General features: G+C 54.5%; 1 protein-coding gene across 3 annotated transcripts; it reads left to right on the top strand.

The window, feature by feature from the left end:
- The first annotated feature begins 5,245 nt into the window (after window positions 1-5,245).
- On the top strand, window positions 5,246-16,313 carry Nbl1 (NBL1, DAN family BMP antagonist). 3 transcript variants are annotated; one of them, XM_042272196.2, is made up of 5 exons: window positions 5,299-5,440; window positions 11,419-11,604; window positions 13,190-13,384; window positions 13,505-13,616; window positions 15,010-16,313. In XM_042272196.2, the coding sequence occupies exons 3-5, from the start codon at window positions 13,218-13,220 to the stop codon at window positions 15,265-15,267; spliced, it is 537 nt and encodes a 178-aa protein (XP_042128130.1). In that variant the 5' UTR covers window positions 5,299-5,440; window positions 11,419-11,604; window positions 13,190-13,217; the 3' UTR covers window positions 15,268-16,313. The 3 variants fall into 3 exon arrangements, with proteins under 3 accessions (XP_006980968.2, XP_042128130.1, XP_076421649.1); XM_006980906.4 differs by lacking the exon at window positions 11,419-11,604 and having other exon boundaries at window positions 5,246-5,440; XM_076565534.1 differs by lacking the exons at window positions 5,299-5,440; window positions 11,419-11,604 and adding an exon at window positions 6,707-6,953.
- Window positions 16,314-18,708: the final 2,395 nt, after the last annotated feature.

The following is an 18,708-nucleotide window of genomic DNA, read 5'->3' as shown; positions in this document are numbered from 1 at the left end:
CCCAAGCACTTGGTTGTAGGTTGACAGTGTAGGCAAGCAAGCTGTTCTTCTCAGCCAGTTCTTTCACAGGTAGGCTGCGTGCTGCAGTTACAAAGAAAGGACCAATCACTGTATTGCTTATCTCGAAGGTCATCATACAAGGAATCTTGAACTACAAACCTAAACATTTATACATGAAAAACAGATCTACTTTAAATCTGTAGGGTGCATACCCACTCATCAATGGTTTTTTTTTCTATCAGGAAGTTGAGGGCAGAATTGAGAATTACAAGGAATTAATCATCCTGCAAGGAAAGTACACCAGCTAGCAATAATGGGACTGCTTTGTTTTTTGATCCCTAACCTCAAAGCTATTATTAAAACATCTTAATCTAACCTGAGGTCATTCCAACCTGTGAACACATCTTCCAGCATGAAGATCGAAAGAATTTGAGCCAGCCTGGTTTCTGGGGACTCAATTGTTTTCCTTAATCATGATCCTGAGCTGCGATCTATGCAGCTCCTTAGGTGAGATGCATAGGCCCTAGCTGTGTGACATTTCCTTGTATAAATTTTTAATCATCAAAATTCTATTTAAACCAACATAATTATTATCAATTAGGCAGTTCAGCTTAAGAAGAAATCATCTTCAGAACCACAGGTAAAAATGCCCAGTAGAATGGGGTATTTCCATGAGATAAACACACTACATTACAGGCAGTGAGGATCTCCCAATGTCATTCACACCATCCCAGATTATCAGAGAAATATGGCAGCAGCAAACATGTGAAGGCACAGCAGAAGCAAAAGACATTCTGGAGTCTGTGGTCTCTAGATCTTGCCTGTATGAGATTCACCCATCAGGGATTTGCCTCCTGGTGGGCTGACTTCAATTGCCACCTGCAGCTCCTCTGACATAGCCCATGCATGTTGTTTGATATGCACGCCCCTCACTGCATCACTAAAAATGTTATCTATTCACCAGGCAAGGTGGCTCAAGTCTTTAATCCCAGTACTGAGGCAGAGGCAGGTGGATCTCTGTCACTTTGAGGCCAACTTGGTCTACATAGAGAGCTCCAGGTCATCCAGGGCTACATAGTGAAATCCTGTCTAAAACTTAAAAACAAAATCACTTGTTTATTATCAAGGCTGGAAAGATGACTCAGAGGTTAAGAGCACTGTTCTTCCAGAGGATCTTGTTTCAATTCCTGGCATCTACATGGTGGCTCTCAACCATCTATGACTCCAGTTCTACTAAATCCAATGGCCCCTTCTGGCCTCCAGGTATACTGCATATGTGTGGTGCACAGACATACGTGCAGGCAAAACACCCAGATAACAATAAAATGAAGCAACATTTTAAAAGTATTCTCAATTTCATACATAGGTACATACTTTGATATATTTCCCCATTTCTTTCTTGTTTTCCTCCCCTTCTCAGTTCCCTTCCAACTTTCGTGTCTTAAGTATGTATGTACAAATGTATTTTTGTGACCCACATAAAAAAAATACTTTTGTTAGTATACTTGTATATACATGGGGGAGGGGTCTGTGCTTATGAGCGCAGGTACCTGAAGAGGTGAAGCATCGAATTCCCCTGGAGCTGGAGTTGCAGGAGGTTGTGAGTCTCTTGACGTGGGTTCTGGGAATCAAACTTGGGTCCTCAGGAAGGGCAGTACATACCCGTAACCACTGAGCCACCCCTCCAGCCCTGACCCACTGAGTTTAAGTAGGGTTGCTTACTTGAGCAAGGGCAGCTTACCAGTGTCAGCACCTCTGAAGAATGTGACTCCCCTCTCCCCCTCCCCGCAGCCTTTAACTGCCTGTGTCTCTCAGTTTCATCTCAGGAAATCACTAATGTGCCTAATTGCCAGATGAGGAAACTGAGGCTCAGCAAGTGTGTCCCTGGAGGAAGGCGAGGAAGCTTTGTGTTACCATCTGGCCTCCATCCAGGGAATCTGACTCCAGTGCCTTTGCTGCCCTGTGTATACGAACCTCCCTAAAGTAGCTTTCCTTTTATGGAGCACGTGCTATTTTCCAGGAACTGTGCCCAGCACTTTGCATCCATTTATCTCCTTCAATCCTGGCTCCTTCTCAGAATCTCACCTTAAACATCACCTCTGCCTTGTTTTCTGGAAGCTTCTCAAGAACTCTCCCCTCCCCCACCTTACTCACCTAGCTTAGTTCCCACACAAGCATAAAATCCTCCCATCTGTTGGCTTCCTATGATATCTTCCTCTCTCATTTCTTAGGCTCTGAAAAGTTGGGTCTTTATTGGCCGAGGCCATTGTTGGGTCCCCAACATCTCATAGCTGCCTGGCACGCGTCGTCAACACAGTGAATATTTGTTAAATAAGTGAATGAATGTTAGCAACATGCCCGGACTATATGTTCTTCCTAACTGCGTTTGGCAGATTGAGAAACCTAGGCACAAGCATGGAATAGTTTGCACAGAGCCCCATGAATGATGACGAGCATGGAGTCAGACCTTGTAGGGAGACTGTGGCTCTTCCCCTCAGCTCTTAGCAGTGCTGACCGGGGTCCAGTGGATGTTCTCAGGCTGTGATGTGAGCCTGAGCAAGAAGGAAGGCTTTTGGCTGCTTTCACTCAGACTGCAAAAGTTTGGACCCCCAAGGAGGCCAGGCTGACAGGATTAGAGGAAACAGCTGGCTGGAGCCCCATGCCCTGCAGGAGGGAGCTTACATTCCCCAGGGACCCTGGAGGGGGCAGCTCCTTGCAGCCCAGTCACATTCCAGGTCAGTCGTTTTCCTGAGCCCAGATGTTTGCTAATGAGCTGGGGAGAGGGGCATTCAGCCCTCAGCTCCAGCTCTGGGCCCCACATTACCTCGGCCCCAAGAGACTGGCCCAGGGCCAACAAGCTCTGGCCATGAGCCTGTGCCCTGTGCCAGCCAGGCCTGCCTGGGCAGCTGGAGCTGTGCTGCCAACCAGGTGTAGCTCCTGGAGCTTGGAGACTCTGACTTGACAGGTTCTGCCTTTCCTGCTGGGGCCCCATTATCCTGGATCCCAGGGGCGCAGCTTCCCAATGGGAGGGGCTCTGAGGCAGCCAAGAGTGTGTGGCAAGCAGAGGACCATGGGCTGTGCCTTCAAATCTAGCCTTTGTCAGTCACTATCAATGTGATCTGGGGGTGGGGGTGGGGGTGGCTATGACACTTTTGTCCTCACTAGCACATGGAGCAATGGGATGTAATAGAGAATAGATGAGATACAACAGACAGACTGCTTAGCTGGGTATAAAACAGCAGCTGCTGAAAGATATTAAGTCCCTTTCTAGGTCCCCTACCCACACTGTAGCTTCCTGTCATCGCTGGTCTTCGCCAGACAGCTGTAACTCGACGGCAAACTCCATGTCCTTGGTTAGGTGTTCAGAGCTGCTCTGGAACCTCCCTGTGTTTGAGAGGGTGCTGGGCTGCATTGCCAAGGGCGCCGGCTGGAATTCCAGCCATCTCTGCTACGGTGTGTGTGATCTGATGAGCTCATTACTCCACACAGTTACCCTCCTGCAGTGTGGGGACGGGGTCTGTCCTGTTTGCTTGGCTTTAAAATCACATTGATCGCAGGAGTCAGTTCCCTCCTCCTCCCATAATGGGTCTTGGGGATCAAACTCAGGTTGTTAGAAGAGTCTCAGTGCCCCTACCCACTGAGCCGTCTCACCAGCCTCAGTTTCGTTTGAGACAGGGTCTCACGTAGCCCATGTTAGCATGGACCGAGTTGAAACTGGCCTGAATGCCTGACCCTTCCTTCAGTCTCTACCTTTCAAATGTAGGGATTACAAGCATGTGTCACCATGCCGGTGGGAATGGGCTCTTACAGAACTTACAGAACGGAGACATCCACTCCTATCCTGCCCAAGGTCCGCACTGAGACTGCTGGTAAGCTTTGGCCGGAAAAACGCCCTACATATGGTATAAGGCCCCAAGGCTGGTGTCGGCAGTACCTGGGCCTCCAAACCTTAGCCTCTTACTGTGTAACTTTTTGGATGAGCTACTTAAGCTGTTTCTGGGCCCTTTGAATGTATAAAATGGGGGTAACACTGAAATGAAAGGAAGATATGCCTTTGAGGGGCTGATGGAGGCCATCATAAAGAGAGATCGGCGTGAACAAATGAATCCCAGGCTGCAGGATCACACCCGGAGGAGGAAGAAGTGCACACTACCTGAGGATCTTGGGAAGGCTTTCCACCCTAGTAGACGAAGACTGCACTGAATGGGACATGAAGGGAGGGGAGAATCTAGGCTGAAGAACAGCCTCACAGCTGTTGATTTGGAGAGCAGATGACCTGGGACAGCCATAGTGTTACCACTAGGCCACTAGGAGGCCTCCTTGCCAATCCCCAACTCCACCCCCTACCCCCGGAGCTTCGCAGCTTGGAGATGTCAAATGAGCATGGCTGAGTCCATCTGAATGACTTAAATACATGGGCATATATGACTGACACAGATAGATTCCCAATTTTCACCATCCTGCTTGGTGCGCTGGGCTGTCACCTCCAAGGAACAAGGACACTACCTTCTTCCTCTTCTTAGGGTGGCTGTTTAGTTGACCCTGGGTCTTGGGTGGGCACCGCTGGACTCAGTTTATGGGGTCCTGGGTATCAAAGCCAAGGTTTTCTGCATGCTAAGCAAGCACTCTGCCAACTGGGCTACAGCCCCGATCTAGATCGATCCTCTTATTCTGTTGGAACAAGCTACACAGTGCAATTCACCTTAGTGGATTTAGGTAGATAGCCCCTCCTTCAGGGGAGCTGCACTGCCCCCTCTTGAAAGAGGCAGAGTCAGTTTTGGCCTCTCAGACATTTCTCTGGATGCCCCAGCTAAGTTGTTTGGAGGTAACTGAAGGTCAAGAAGGGTCGAGGACACAGACAGCCCAGATCGGAACCAGCCTCCTGAGGGAAGATTGGGCACAGCTTCGGATGGGCTCCTGATGCCGGAACCCCAATAGGCTGGAGCGCTACACTCAGCAAGTGTCCAAGGGTTCGTCCGCTATTGTCACGCCAAGGCCTGGCAAGACCTGACGGCCCAGAAAAGCCTGGCGGAGGGGAATCAAAGCCTGGGAAGCGGCCGGGCGCCTGGCGCGTGCCCTTTCATCTCTGTCCCGGCCGTCGGGAGAGTGGGGCCCGCGGCCTGGGCGCCCCTGCTCGCGCGCGGAGGGAGCGGCCCTCGCCCGCCCGCCCGCCCTGCCCGCGCGTCCCTCCCCTCGCCGCCGCTGCCCCCGCCCTCGCTCCCTATTTGGAGCTGAGACACCCTGACGTCGGAGGCGCTCGGCCCGCTGCTCCCCCGCGCCTCGCGCCCGCCCGGGGCCGCAGACGGCCAGCAGAGCAGCCCAGCCGAGCCTCGCGGGGCCGCCCCAGCCCGAGGACCCCGGGTCTGCGACCCCCGAGGCTACCAACCCCCTCCCAGGACCCCCAGGAGGACGCGCCGCGCTCCCCCTGCCGCCGCGCGCGGTAAGTCTCGCCCGGGCCCGCACGCTGGAGCCGGGCAGCCGGGGTCCCCTTGCTACCGCGCCCCACAGCGTCCCCAGAGTCCCGCAGTTCCTCTCCGCTCCCCGCCAGCCCGCACCCCCCGTGCCGCGCAGTTCAGCGGCCGGCCCGGCGCCTCCGATCGCCCTCGCTGGGGACGTGGGCGCGGCTCCCGGGTGGCCAGGGGGCACCGGCGGCGTCCCGAGCCGGTCGCCAGCCGCGCCCCGGGGCTCCGTTTCTTGTAGGAGTTTCACCGTCAGGACTGAGAGTGGGAGGGAAAGCGTCGCCCGGCGGGCGCCGGGCAGCGCTGAGACTCTGGGCTCTCTGGTCCTCTGGCTCTATTCTGGTCCCCCACTCGATCCCTGTCTCCCATCCGCAGGTCTCTGGCTCTCTGCATCGCTCCATTTCCGCCCCCACGCACTCTCAGGAGTTCTGCCTCCCCCCACCCCCGTTGTCCCCCCTCGTGCCTCGATTTTCACTTTCTCTGGGCTTACTTCTCTGCCTTCGTGTTTTCTCTCGGTGACTGAGCGCCTCCCTGACCTCCACCCTTCAAATCAAAGCATCCCGCCCCAGCTTCCGAGGCGCGGTCCCCCAGCTGGGCTCGTGCAGAGTTCCTCTGGCACTATGAAAGACCCCAAACCCTCCTCTTTCCTGCCCCAAAGTCTGGCCGGTTCATTCCCCCCCCCCTGCAGGGGCAGAGAGGGAGAGGGGGAGCAGGCGTGAGCGCCCGAGTTAGCTAGCCTTTCCAGGGGCTATAGCGAGCCTTGTAAGCATTCCACCCCAATGAGGCAGTGTTCACCGCAGGGCTCTGCTGCCGGCCACCTGCCCTCCAGCCGGCTCTGGCTCCCGGGCCAGGCGATGATCTTTTACAAGCGTCACTAAAGGGGGCAGCTGCTTGCCTTGGCCTGGCTGGGGGAGGTTTGCGGAGGGGGGGGGCGGGCATCAAGGGAGAAGGCCATATTTCCAGGCTTTCCGAGGCCCTTGCCCAGCTGGAAGCCACCAGCCTGCAATTCGGAACACCCCAGGAAAACAGCCTGCTGGCACAGGCTGAGAGTGGGGAAGCGAGTTGTCAACAGGCAGCCCCCCGCTCTTTGTCACTAAGCAGCCAGCCCCCCGAGACTCCCACGGAGGCTGGAACTGCCTGGGCGGGTTCGCCTTGAGTTCGAGCCAAAGAAGAGACAAGGCTGGGGCATTTCTTTGTGACCCCCCCACCCCTCCCCACCCTTCCCTGAAAGCCAAACTTCTCTCCTGGGCCTGTGTGTTGGAGGGGTAGACAGGGGAGTGGACCCTGCGCCATAGCCGGGGTACAGCCTCCTTCAAGTGAAATTTCAGCTCTTTCCTCCTGCTGGCAATCCAGGGGTCGGAGGCTGTGGGGTGGGCAGGGTTGTTGGTGAGGTCTGAGGGGAACTTCTGTTGAGCAGATGTGTAAGCCTGCCCTGCAGCCGGTAGTTAGCATACATTTGTTTTGGAGACTGTTTTTGGTCTGTGGGGCCCGACTGCCTGCATAGAAATACCCGGAGCCAGAAGGTGGAGCCGCCTGGCCCTAGGAGGTAGGCCCGGGCGGCATGGGCCGGACCCTGGGTATCAACCCACTGCACAGTTGGTTCATGCTTTGCCCTGGAGCAGAAGGAAGGAAAGCCACCCTGCGGTGCTCCTGGGGTCATGGAATCCTTGTGGCCTTAAGCGGCACACTGGAGCCAGACTCTCCCCAAGGGAATCTACTAAGCCAGATGTTCCCAGGCTACGCCGACGTCTATTTCACAGGTGGTAAGTGTGAGGCTTGCTGAGGTGAAGTGCAGGTCACCGACGCGGTCTATATGAACAGCCCTGCCCCTAGGATACTCATTCTGAGACACCCCTCTCTCCCTCAGCACCCGGGAATCCAGAGCCGGGCCTGACCGGTGTAAGCTGGACCTCAGGCTAGAGTCGGCTTTGCCCCCTCCCCAGCTGCATTTTTCAGTTGCACCGTTCAAGGAAGTGCCTGTACTCATTCCAAGACCTGGAGGATTGCCCCACCCTACCGATCCCCAAGCCCAGGGCAGCGGCCACAAGCACCACACCCTCTCCGCCAGCCGCATGCGCAGTGGGTACCAGGCATAGCCTGAGTCTCCGAAGCTCGAAGCTCGATCTTGAGGGGTCTGCCCTCTCGGGGCCTCTGTCTTCCAGAGGGATAGCGTTTGCATCAGGTCTTGCCTCAGCTCCTGCCCTGGCAAGTGCTCGTGTTGGGTGACACTTGGCAGCTAGTGAAACCGTTCCCAGTGATCTTGCTGCTTGCTTGAGTTTCAACTTAAGGTATTCCCCTAAATCCCTATCACAGCAGATGCGTCCCGGATTGAGAAACCCTAAGGATTAAACCGGATCTGGAGGGAGGAACAGAGTCTCAGATGGTTAAGTGACTCCAAGCCGTGCTCATGGTGACTTCCTCTCCAGAACCTTCCATACATTCTTCAGTTTACCCCTCTCAGCTGCCTAGGGGAGACGTCTTCTCTGTTCCCACATTGCAGATAAGCAAACTGAGGCACAGACATCTTCAGGTGGCTGAGCTAAGATTCGAACCTGAACCTGCAATAGTTGTGGAGAGTGGAGGAGAGACACCCCCCACCATGTATGTGTGTGTGATTGTGTATGTATTAGAAAGATTTTGTGTGTGTGTGTGTGTGTGTGTGTGTGTGTGTGTGTGTGTGTAAGACTGGGGATGTGGTGTGGTACAGTTACAGCCTACCTTGAAAATCCCAGTGGGGACTGAGTGACCCTGACTTTTTAGAGTTAGCAAAAGAGGAAATGGGGGGAAGCGTGGGGGGGGCAGGCATAGTGTTGCACGCCTTTAATTACAGCACTTGGGAGGCAGAGGCAGGCAGATCTCTGTGAGTTCAAGGCCAACTTGGTCTACAGAGTGAATTCCAGGACAGCCAGGGCTGTTACACAGAGAAACCCTGCCTTGAAAGTTTTTTTTTTTTTTTTTTTTTTTTTTTTTTAAGAAGAAATAGTGGACAATTGTCCCCTCCAACAAGTCACCTCTTTTCTGTGTGAAGGCTTTAGTGGGTGGTGTTGGTGACTGCCCTTGAGAGCTAAGTCCATGCAGCATTTAGAACACCTGCTACAGGCGTTAGAATCCAGTAGTGGGACCGAGAGGATCTTGTCAGTCATGACATTAAGGAGGCCTTTTTTTTCTGGGGACCCGGGGGACCACACACGGATCCTGACCCTGGGCCTCAGAGTCATGCAGGGAACACAGACAGATGCCCATTTAGGCCGCACCCCGGGCTCTGGTGGTTTGATTTTGCAGGACAGGCCCAGGGCTTCTACATTTCTGGTGAGCGTCTCAGGGCAGCTGCAGGAGTCTGGCAGGTGTGCTGTGGGCCAAGCCTTGTGTGTTCGCAGCCCCACCCCCTGGCATTCCTGAAGGGCCTGTGAGTCAAGGGCCAGGGAAGCTACCAAGGTGCTTCCTGCCAGGGAGAGATGGGCTGGCCTCTTCTTGACCTGTGTGTGAAGGCAGGGGTCAGCCTGTGGGTGTCGCCCTGTGGGGGCTTCCTTTCTGTTGAATGGCGAAGCAGGAGAAGGCCAGACACAAAGAGGCCTGCGGAGAGCTGTACAGAGGGCTACACCTCTCAGAATCCAGCAGTTGCCGAGAGGTTCACCAGACATATCCTACCCACCCCCAGGTCAGAGGTGCGAAGGATGCCACTGAGTTCCTAGCAGGACATGTCCCTCCAGTACCTAGACCTGGAACCAGTTTCTGCCGTGACCACATGCTTGTCTTCGGGAAGCCAGGAATAGGGCTCGAACTCTGGTCTGTGAAGCCAGCTTCCAGATGAGGCAATAGCTAAACACCAGAGTTCTGACAGGGATGGGAAGACTGCCCCTAGGGCACCCCCAAACCCATTCCTGCTCTTCATCCATAACCCCACTCCTGGACACCTCTCTCCCCATTTCTTGCTTTCTCTTTCTCTCTGAGCCTTCAATTGGTGAGGGTAACTGCCCGCTCACCTGATTCATTCATGATCAGACCTTGGCTTTCCTATCGTTGGATATGTGAGTGCTTTCAGATTCCAGCTGCCGCCGAGTTTCCATTCTTCAAGCAGAAAGTGGGGGAGACAGGGCCTACCCAGTGGAGTTATTGTAAGCTGACATGGCTGTGGTTAGGACCAGCATTTCCCTGCCAGGCAGGAGAAGTCCCGGGCTGTGCCGGCTGTGATTCCCTCTGCTGACTTTTGCTTCAGCAGTAACCTCCAGCCAGGAGCGTCCCCCGCCCCCCCCCCCCGCCCCCCCCCCCCCCCCCCGGCCTTCACCATAACCTATGCAATCCTCTACTCCACTTGAAGTTATGAACTTCTACCCCTCTCGCTCGGGCATCTGCATTTGCCGGTGGGATCTGAGTTTTGGAGGGGGTGAGTAGAGCCCTTCTGCTTCACCCTCCTCGAAGACCCCCAGACAGGGAGCGCCAGCTCCAGGGAACGAATGGCCCCGGGGAGGGTATGGCTCTTCTCTTGCTGGAAGTGCTTCGAGACAGCCTCTGCAGAGCTGGGTGTTGATCTGACAGATGGCTCAGTCCTGTCCTGCCCTGGCACTCTGGCACTCTGTGTGACCTTCAGGGTGGAAGCTATGAGAAGCTGGGTGAGGCTTCTGAAGGCCCAGGAAGGAAAGTCCAACTGTTGCTTAAGCAGAAATGAGCTGAGTTGTGGGTTGAGAACCCACACAGGAAGGGTAAATCGATAGAAGATTAAACCTGCAAGGAGCCCACCCATGGGTGCAGGGCATCATGTCTGGGCAGGGTGTGAGGGCTAGAGGGGGTTCCTCATGGCACCTCTTTGGCCTCCCTTCTGACACTGCCCAGCCTTACTCATGATCCCTCCAGGGAAGAGAGCTGGTGTTGGTGGGTGAATGCTGAGTATTGGGGTGGGTGCTGAGTACTGGGTGCTGGATACTGGATGCTGGGTACTGGGTGGGTGCTGGATGCTGGGTCCTGGATGGGTGCTGGATGCTGGGTCCTGGGTGGGAGCTAGATGCTGCATTCTGGGTGCTAAATAATGGATATTGGATGCTTGGTGCTATCATAGGAGCGTCCCAGTTCTAGGAAGGAGCCATGCTCCTTTCCAGCCAAGGGAAGTAGGCCATGAGAGGTAAACATTTCCTCACAGCCACACAGCTCCTAGGCTGCAGACTTTTAACGCCGGGGATTCCAGGGGCAGTGGGACAGTCTACTGGTGGTCCAGCTGCTGACCTGGGGAGATCGAGGGTGTCCCAGCGTTCTGCTCCAGGTCCTGGCCAGGTTCTGGTGGGTTGGGGTACACCACTCTTCCAAGGGGGGTGTCTGGTCCTTGTGTTTGCTCCCCACTGGGCACCTGGGAAGCAAGATATATAGGAGGTGGCCTTCTAACTCATACTACTTCATTTCTCCTCAGCTTCTACCTGATCTATCTAATAACAGGACCTAATCTCTGGGCCAGTGACACTCTGCAAATGTCCCCTTATCCTGTCTCCAGGTAGCCTCATGGTTAAGCTCCAGGCCGGGCTCCACTTTAGCCGGTCCTGACCTTGGCCACCTCCGTCCCCATCTCTCCTAGTTCCTGTCCAAGGCAGACTCACATGCCCACCTCCTGACAGCTGTCACTCTGCCTCAGGTCTCAATCCCAGCACCTCCTGAGACCTTAGGTTCACTTCCTACCCAGGTCCTGTTCATTTCTTGCCTGTCATTGCCAAGAAGGTGTCACAGAGTCAGGGACTATATCTGGGACTTCTCTGGTGCTTAGAGGGCCAGTCCAGCTCAGGGAGGGCCCGGAGCTCTGGTCTTCTATGGGCCTTGGAACTCTTTAGAAAGTTGTGGTTCACACCTTTGCTTAGGCTAGGATTCCTATCAGGAGCAGGAGGCCTTCTGGATGCTGAGATTATCGCCTACATTTAGGAACCAGTCCAGTCGGTTCCCTTGGGGTGTGCTTATTCTAAAAATGTGTTTTTTGTTGTAGATCTTATGGGTGAGTCTGAAGTGTGTAGCTGAGTGTGGATCACAGCAGAAAGTTATTGGGATCTGGGCACACTGTCCAATCCACCCCCAGCTGTCCCTCTCCCTGTCAAGTCAGGGGCAGAGGTCATCTCCAGGGACCGAGACCACTACAGAGAGAGGAACAGTAGCTGGAGGCCCTCCCTGCCTGGTGAGCCTGAAGGCTGCTCCGCCCTCCCTGACATCCTGCTCCCTCAGCCCTGTTCCCTGCAGGAACGGCCACTTCCTCTGTCACCTCCCTGGACACTGTGCAGAGCACCTGTCATTGCCACCCTCATCACTTCCTGGGGATGGTAGGTCCAGGGCAGGGCTGTCACACAGAGGAACCAGCCGTCCCCACTCCTGGTACCCGGCTTCCAGAGAACAGGGGCTCCCCATCAAGCTCACCCAGGCTCCTCTGGGGCCAATACTAAGACACAGTTCCTAACTGTCTGAGCTGGGGATATTCCCTTGTCTGGTTGCCTATCAAGTATGAATCTCACGCATCCCAGCTGAGGGCTGTCATACTCTAAGGCCCCAGAGAATTCTGATGCACTACCAGGTTTGAAAGTGTCACTTATTTTACAGGTGGAGAAACTGAGGCTTGAAGGTTCCAGGGTCACAAAGCATTAGATAGATAGATGGATGAATAGATGATAGATATATAGATAGCTGATAGAAAGATAGATAGATGGTAGATAGATAGATAGATTCATACATACATCATACATCATACATACATACATACATACATACATACATACATACATACATACATACATACACACACACACACATACATACATATATAACTTTCCCTAGTGTCCTGTTTCAGAGGAGTTTGGGGACACTCTGCCTTTGAAAGCACTTCCCCACTTCCCTCTCTGTTCAGGTCTCTTGGAAACCCCCTACACTATTTTTTGAGATATGTGTGTGTGTGTGTGTGTGTGTGTGTGAAGCCTACAGAAGATAAAAGTTGGGGAAGGTGGCAGAAGTCCCCCTCTGAGTGGCTCCTTTAGAACACAGACGCTGTCCTGCAGCGCCATCTTGTGGCCAGCTCTGGAATTAGTGCCTTACTCCTGAAGCAGAGAACTTGGTTAAGTGGTCCTCTGCTTGACTCGGGTTATGATGCTCTTGGGGGTAATGATGTGTGGGGATCTCTGGTGGGTGGACACTCTGGTGGGGAATCCTAGGAAGAAATACATCTGTCTGAGTGGCATAAGGTTGAGTGGCAATGTCTTTTTAGGAGACATGGACAATGGCCTCCTCTAAGGCTGTAATCAAAGGATTACGTTGAATTTATGACATGAGGGATCCAACTCAGAGCCCTTGCACAAGCTAGGCACACACTGTACCACTGAGGCACACTCACAGCCTGACACTAGCAACTATCCCACTGAGGACCATTCAGTCTCCCCAGTGCTATCAGGGGCAGTGTGACACGCAGCTGCTTTTGAGGTTTGAGGTGTACTTGGAACTGGGCATGGTGCTACTTGCCTGTCATCCCAGCAGTGGGGAAGTGGGATCGGGAGTTCAAAGTCATCCTCGGATACAGACCTAGTTTGAGGCCAGCCTGGGCTACAATGAGATTATGTCTCAAAAAACAAACAAGCAAACAAACAAACAAAAAACATTAGTTTGTCTGTGGAGAGCTGGCCTTGAACCCTGGGGCCAGAGCCCATGCGTGGAACACACCTCTGCTCCCCACCACCTAGCCTCCTTGGCCAAACTGCAACTCACTTCCCACCTGTGCTCAGTTCCAGGGCTCTGGAGGTCACGGGCACAATGCTTTGGGTCCTGGTGGGGACTCTCCTCCCTGTCATGTTGCTGGCTGCCCCACCACCCATCAACAAGCTGGCCCTGTTTCCGGACAAGAGTGCCTGGTGTGAAGCCAAGAACATCACACAGATTGTGGGCCACAGCGGCTGTGAGGCCAAGTCCATCCAGAACAGGTGGGACTCGGGAGGAGGGAGAGGGGGAGGCCCGGGACTCGGGGAGGGGTAAGGAACTCAGGACTGCCCACCCCTGCCTCCCGTCTGGAGATCCGGGCTCAGAGACGTTTCCTCCCACAGGGCCTGCCTAGGACAGTGCTTCAGCTACAGCGTCCCCAACACCTTCCCGCAGTCCACAGAGTCCCTGGTGCACTGTGACTCCTGCATGCCGGCCCAGTCCATGTGGGAGATTGTGAGTACAGCTGTCCATCCCACCCCTGTACTGCCGCAGGAGGCCTTGGGCACTTCCTAAGGCTTCGCCGTGTGTGTGTGTGTGTGTGTGTGTGTGTGTGTGTGTGTGTGTGTGTGTATGAGCTGCAGGGTCTGTGCTGGGAATGCACGTAGGGTATACTGCTCAGTCTGACACCAACTTGTCGCGGGTCCCAGATTTTCCCGAGTCTCCACCCATGTCACAACACTGCGCTCCTTCAGTCTCCTCTCGCGGTTACAAGCTAAGACTGAAATCTCTGCCATGCTCTGCCCTACACAGCTCTGATGGTCTGGCTCGGCAGTCCCTCCAGAACCATCTTAGAGCCTCCTACCCTCCTTCAGCAACCTGACACTTACTCAGCCTGCCTCACTGTAGCCCTTCCTACGTGCTCTGTTCCTCTGCACCCCAGTATCTTTGCAGATACTCTTTCCTCTGCTTTAAATCCCCCCTCCTGCCCCGGACCCCGTTCCTCAGCTAGTTAACTTCTACTGACTCTTTAGCTTTTGACTCAAGAATTGTTTCCTCGAGGGCACTGTTCCAGACTCTCTGACCCGGTCAGAGCCTGGTGCCGTGGGCTCTCCAGCACCATGTACTTCTCCTTTGAGCAGCTGCTACATCTACACCTCTTCCAACACATCCGAGTGGTTAGGACAAGCAGACCGAGTCCCTTGAAGGACCTGGCCTGTGCCTGTGCCCCAGAGTGGTCCTGGAGTGGGTGCTCTGTGGAAGAAAGGAGAGGAATAAAGGGAGGGAGGAAGGGAGGAAGGACAGTTGGAAGCATGACCAGAAGGCAAGAGTGGGGTGCTAAGGGGTTGCTATAGAGTGAACCTTGCTGCCTTGGGGGCTTGGGATGGAGCTGAGACCCAAAGGTTGCCCAGAAATTCATTGTGCAGAGTTTGCGACCAGGATGGGTTGGGTGGAGCCAGAACCTTCCAGGCAGAGGGAAGGACATCAGCCAAGTCTTTGGGGTCAGAGTAGTTGGTGCAGACTGGTGGGAGTGCAGCAGGGTCCTGGGGGGAGGGTGAGGTCAGCCAAGGCCAGCCTGAAGGTCCGGAAGACCCAAGGAAGGGGTCAGGATTTGTCTCCAAGTTCATCAGGAGCACAGTGTGTGGGAGCCCCAAACAGGGATTTACGCCCCGACCCCCATGCCTGGGGGAAAGGGTAGGAGGGGCAGGGCTGCCTGTAAGCAGATGAGATTGGAGTTCCTGCCAGAGCTCAGCGCCCCCCCACCCCCACCCCCGGTGGGTCCACAGAACACACTGGGCTGTCCGAGGTGGACTCGATTCTTGGTCTCCAAGGATGTGTTATTCTTGGGGTCTCTAACACCTGCCCAAGCCCCGGAAAACATCCCTTCCCTTCCTCCTGCCCCATCCAGGTGACCTTGGAGTGTCCTGGCCACGAGGAGGTGCCCAGGGTGGACAAGCTGGTGGAGAAGATTGTACATTGCAGCTGCCAGGCCTGCGGCAAGGAGCCCAGTCACGAGGGCCTGAGTGTCTACGTGCAGGGTGAAGACGGGCTGGGCTCCCAGCCTGGGCCACACCCCCACCCCCACCCCCACCCCGGTGGCCAGACCCCTGAGCCTGAAGAACCTCCGGGAGCCCCTCAGGTTGAGGAAGAGGGGGCTGAGGACTGAGGGCCCCCCAACTCTTCCTCTCCTCTCGTCCCCTGTGGAATGTTGGGTCCCACCCTCCAGGGAAGAGGGAGGGGAGAGGTAGAAGCCCTCCTCCTCTTGGCACTGGATGGACTTGGAATGCTGCCCGGTTGTCATGGAGATCTGAAGGGAGGGGCTGGAGCCAAGCTGCACGATTTAATATATGCAAGATGCAGGGAGGGGCGGGGGTGAGGAAGCAGACATCCTCAGGGCTCCTTTTTGGAAGGTGAAGAAGTGTGGTCTCTCCTTTGCTTTCTAGAAATGGGTCCCTGGGATGGAGAGGGAGTGGGCTGAGCTGCTGAGGATGAGCGACACCCTCAAATGGGGCGGCAGGCCCAGGCCAAGGTCCATACAACTCCTGATGGGCAGGCTCCCCAGGGATGGGCAGAGGGTGGGTTCCATGCCAGCATCCTCTTTGCGGGAGGGTCTGGGCTGGGAAGACTCTCGGCAGGAGCAGGAAGCTCCAGCCCCCGCAGGTCTCCCTCACTCCCCACCTCCAGGGAAGCAACCCTTGCGTGGGGTGGTTTCGGAGTCGGGCTGGGGCAGGACCCCACTGACTCAGGTGCCAGAGTCACTGCAGAAGAAAAAAACATCCTTCCTGCCTCTCCCTCCAGAGATCTTAGCACTCTGCTCGCCGCGTTCTGGACCCTTTGGGAAGCTGAGGCAGCCAGCCCCACTGTTTTTCTGAATGGGGGGGGGGCATGCTTGGTTTATCTCCCTCGCCTGGGACCATAGTGGACAGGAGGCCCTGCGTAGGGCCCCTGCTGACCCCGGCTTCCTCTAGCTCCCCGTTCTGTTCTTCCCTCTTCTCCTTCCCGGCTGCACTTTAACCCGAGGGCAGGCAGGTAGTGAGGAAGAGCCCTCTGATATGTGGGCACCATTGTTTGTGTCCAGGGGGCTGCCAGCTCACCCCCTGCCTGGGGGTGCCCCGGCCCGTGGCTGTTTGACGAGAGCCTTAGAGCTTGTAACCAGTAGCCATCTCCCCTGAACCCGAGTGTTTTCATGAATAAATACCTTCGATGCCTCCACTCTCTTTCCTGTGGACTGGCTCTATCGATCCAGGGGATGGTGGGCCTGGGGTAAGAGCTGGGTTTGGTCGCGACAGTGTGGGGCTGACTTAAGTATCACTGTAGCTCCTCCCTGGATCCGGCGGTTCTCTCACTTCCCCGCCTTGGCACCACCTCTGGCTTACCTCCTCTCTTGGGAATCTCTGTGCATGTCTGCCTTGCTCACATGTGGCTGGGCCTGGACAATTAGATTTGAACACTTGATCCCTTGGGATCCCTCTGGCCATCTCTTTACTCCCAGTGATCCAGTATGGGCCCTGGTAAATGTCACCAGCCCGATCCAAGCCCCGAAAGAAGAGGAAACAGATGAATCCTAACATCGAAGGTTACAAATGAATACAAGGTTGGGCCCCGGGCTAAGTCATTTGCATAGGTCATCTTGCCCAGCCCTCAGTCCCATTTTGATCGTGTCCTTATTTTTTTGTGCATGAGGCATCTTAGGTGCAGAGGAATTAGTCATCTCTCCAGGGCTGTCTCGTTAAATGTCAGGCAATCTGGGCCAGAATCCGTACCAAGTTTGGCGGCACAAGTGCTTGTAAGCCTGTGGGAGACTCTCATTTGCTCTTGGGAGTCGGACACCCAGACCGTGGGTGCATACCTGACTGGCAGAAGCTCACAGAACAGATCTGAGGTCACTTCAACATGGCAGTCAGAAAACTGGCACCAAATATGCTCTGAGGTCCCTGTGGTAAGCCCTGTGCCTCCAGTCTGAGAGCTGTCGTGCTGGCAGGTGTCTTTCTCTAGGCAGCCTCTTAGATTGTGGATACATATTCAGTGAGGCCCTGGGTACATGTCAAGTGGAAAGGTGGCTGGCAGGCCCTGAATGGCAGCAAGAGACAGAGCTGCATGTCAGGAAGACTCAGGAGGGCCAGGCAGTGGTGGCGCATCCCTGTAATCCCAGCACTCAGGAGGCAGAGGCAGGTGAATCTCTGTGAGTTTGAGGCCAGTCTGGTCTATAGAGTGAGATCCAGGACAGGCACCAAAACTACAAGAGAAACCCTGCCTCGAAAAACCAAGAGAAGAAGAAGAAGAAGAAGAAGAAGAAGAAGAAGAAGAAGAAGAAGAAGAAGAAGAAGAAGAAGAAGAAGAAGAAGAAGAAGAAGAAAAGAAGAAGAAGAAGAAGAAGAGGAAGACTTAGGAGGAATAGGAAGAGGGAAAGGCGGGAGACCAAAGGCCTGAAGGCAGCAGCCAGCTGGTGGGGTGGGCTCAGGGGCTAGAATTTTCTAGGGGCAGTGACATTGGAGAGGCTGGGAGGGGCTGAAGGAAGAGCTGCCTCTGGTTGGATGTGTTAGTCTTGCCAGGGAGAGTGGCCAGATCTCAGGGATGAAAAAGAAGTGTGTGTGTGTGTGCACAGATGTGTACATACATGTGTGTGTATCTATTTGTGCATGGAGTTTCACAGGCACATGTGGAGGCCAGAAGACAACCTTGAGTATCATTTCTCAGGTGCCATTCACTTTGTTTTTGAGACAAAGTCTCGTAGTGACCTAGATAGAACTCACCAAATAGGCCAGGCTGGCTGGTCACTGAGCACCGGGAGCCTATCTGTCTCTAGTTGCCCAGCACTGGGACTATAAATGTGTGCCACCATCCCAGGGTGTGTGTGTGTGTGTGTGTGTGTGTGTGTGTGTGTGTGTGTGTGTGTGTGTGTGTGGTAGCAGGTGTATACTATGGTGTCCATGTACAAGTCAGAGAACAGCTCTTGGGAGTTGGTTCTCTCCATCATGTGAGTATAAGATGTTGAACTCACAGAGTCAGGCTTGGTGGCAAGCACCCTTCCCCCCTTCCCTCCTTCCCCTGAGGATTTTTTTTCCCTCTCCAGTTCAAGGTATCTCTGTGCCACAGCCTTGGCTGTCCTGGAACTCACTCTGTAGCCCAGGCTGGCCTTGAACTCACAGAGATCCACCTGCCCCTGCCTCCCAATTGCTGGGATTATAGGACTGCGCTGCAGCCGCTGCCGCCGCCTGAGGATTTTTATTTTTTTAAATATAGGTTCTGGGGATCCATCTCAGAACCTCATGTTTGCATAGGACAAAACATTTTTTTGTGACCAGGTCTTAGCCTAGGCAGGCTATAACCTTGAACTTCTGATTCTCTTGCCTGCACCTCCTGAGTGTTGGGGTTCCAAGTGTGTGCTGCATGCCTGACCTCTGGAGTGTCGGGGATTGAATCCAAGCCTCCATGCCTGTTAGACAAGCACTCTGCCGACTGAACTACATCCCGTTCTGTCTTTGGAGAATGTTGTTCTGTAGCCTAGGCTGGACTTGAACTCATGGTCCCCCGCCTCAGGCTCAAGAGTGCTGGGATCACAGGTAAGTGCCATCACACTCAGCAGAAAACAGAATTTGAGAAGCCT

Source organism: Peromyscus maniculatus, chromosome 2 (genome assembly GCF_049852395.1).
Source record: "Peromyscus maniculatus bairdii isolate BWxNUB_F1_BW_parent chromosome 2, HU_Pman_BW_mat_3.1, whole genome shotgun sequence".
NCBI lineage: Eukaryota > Metazoa > Chordata > Mammalia > Rodentia > Cricetidae > Peromyscus > Peromyscus maniculatus.
The sequence above is the reverse complement of the archived record's forward strand: the minus strand, read 5'-3'. Positions and strand labels throughout refer to the sequence as shown.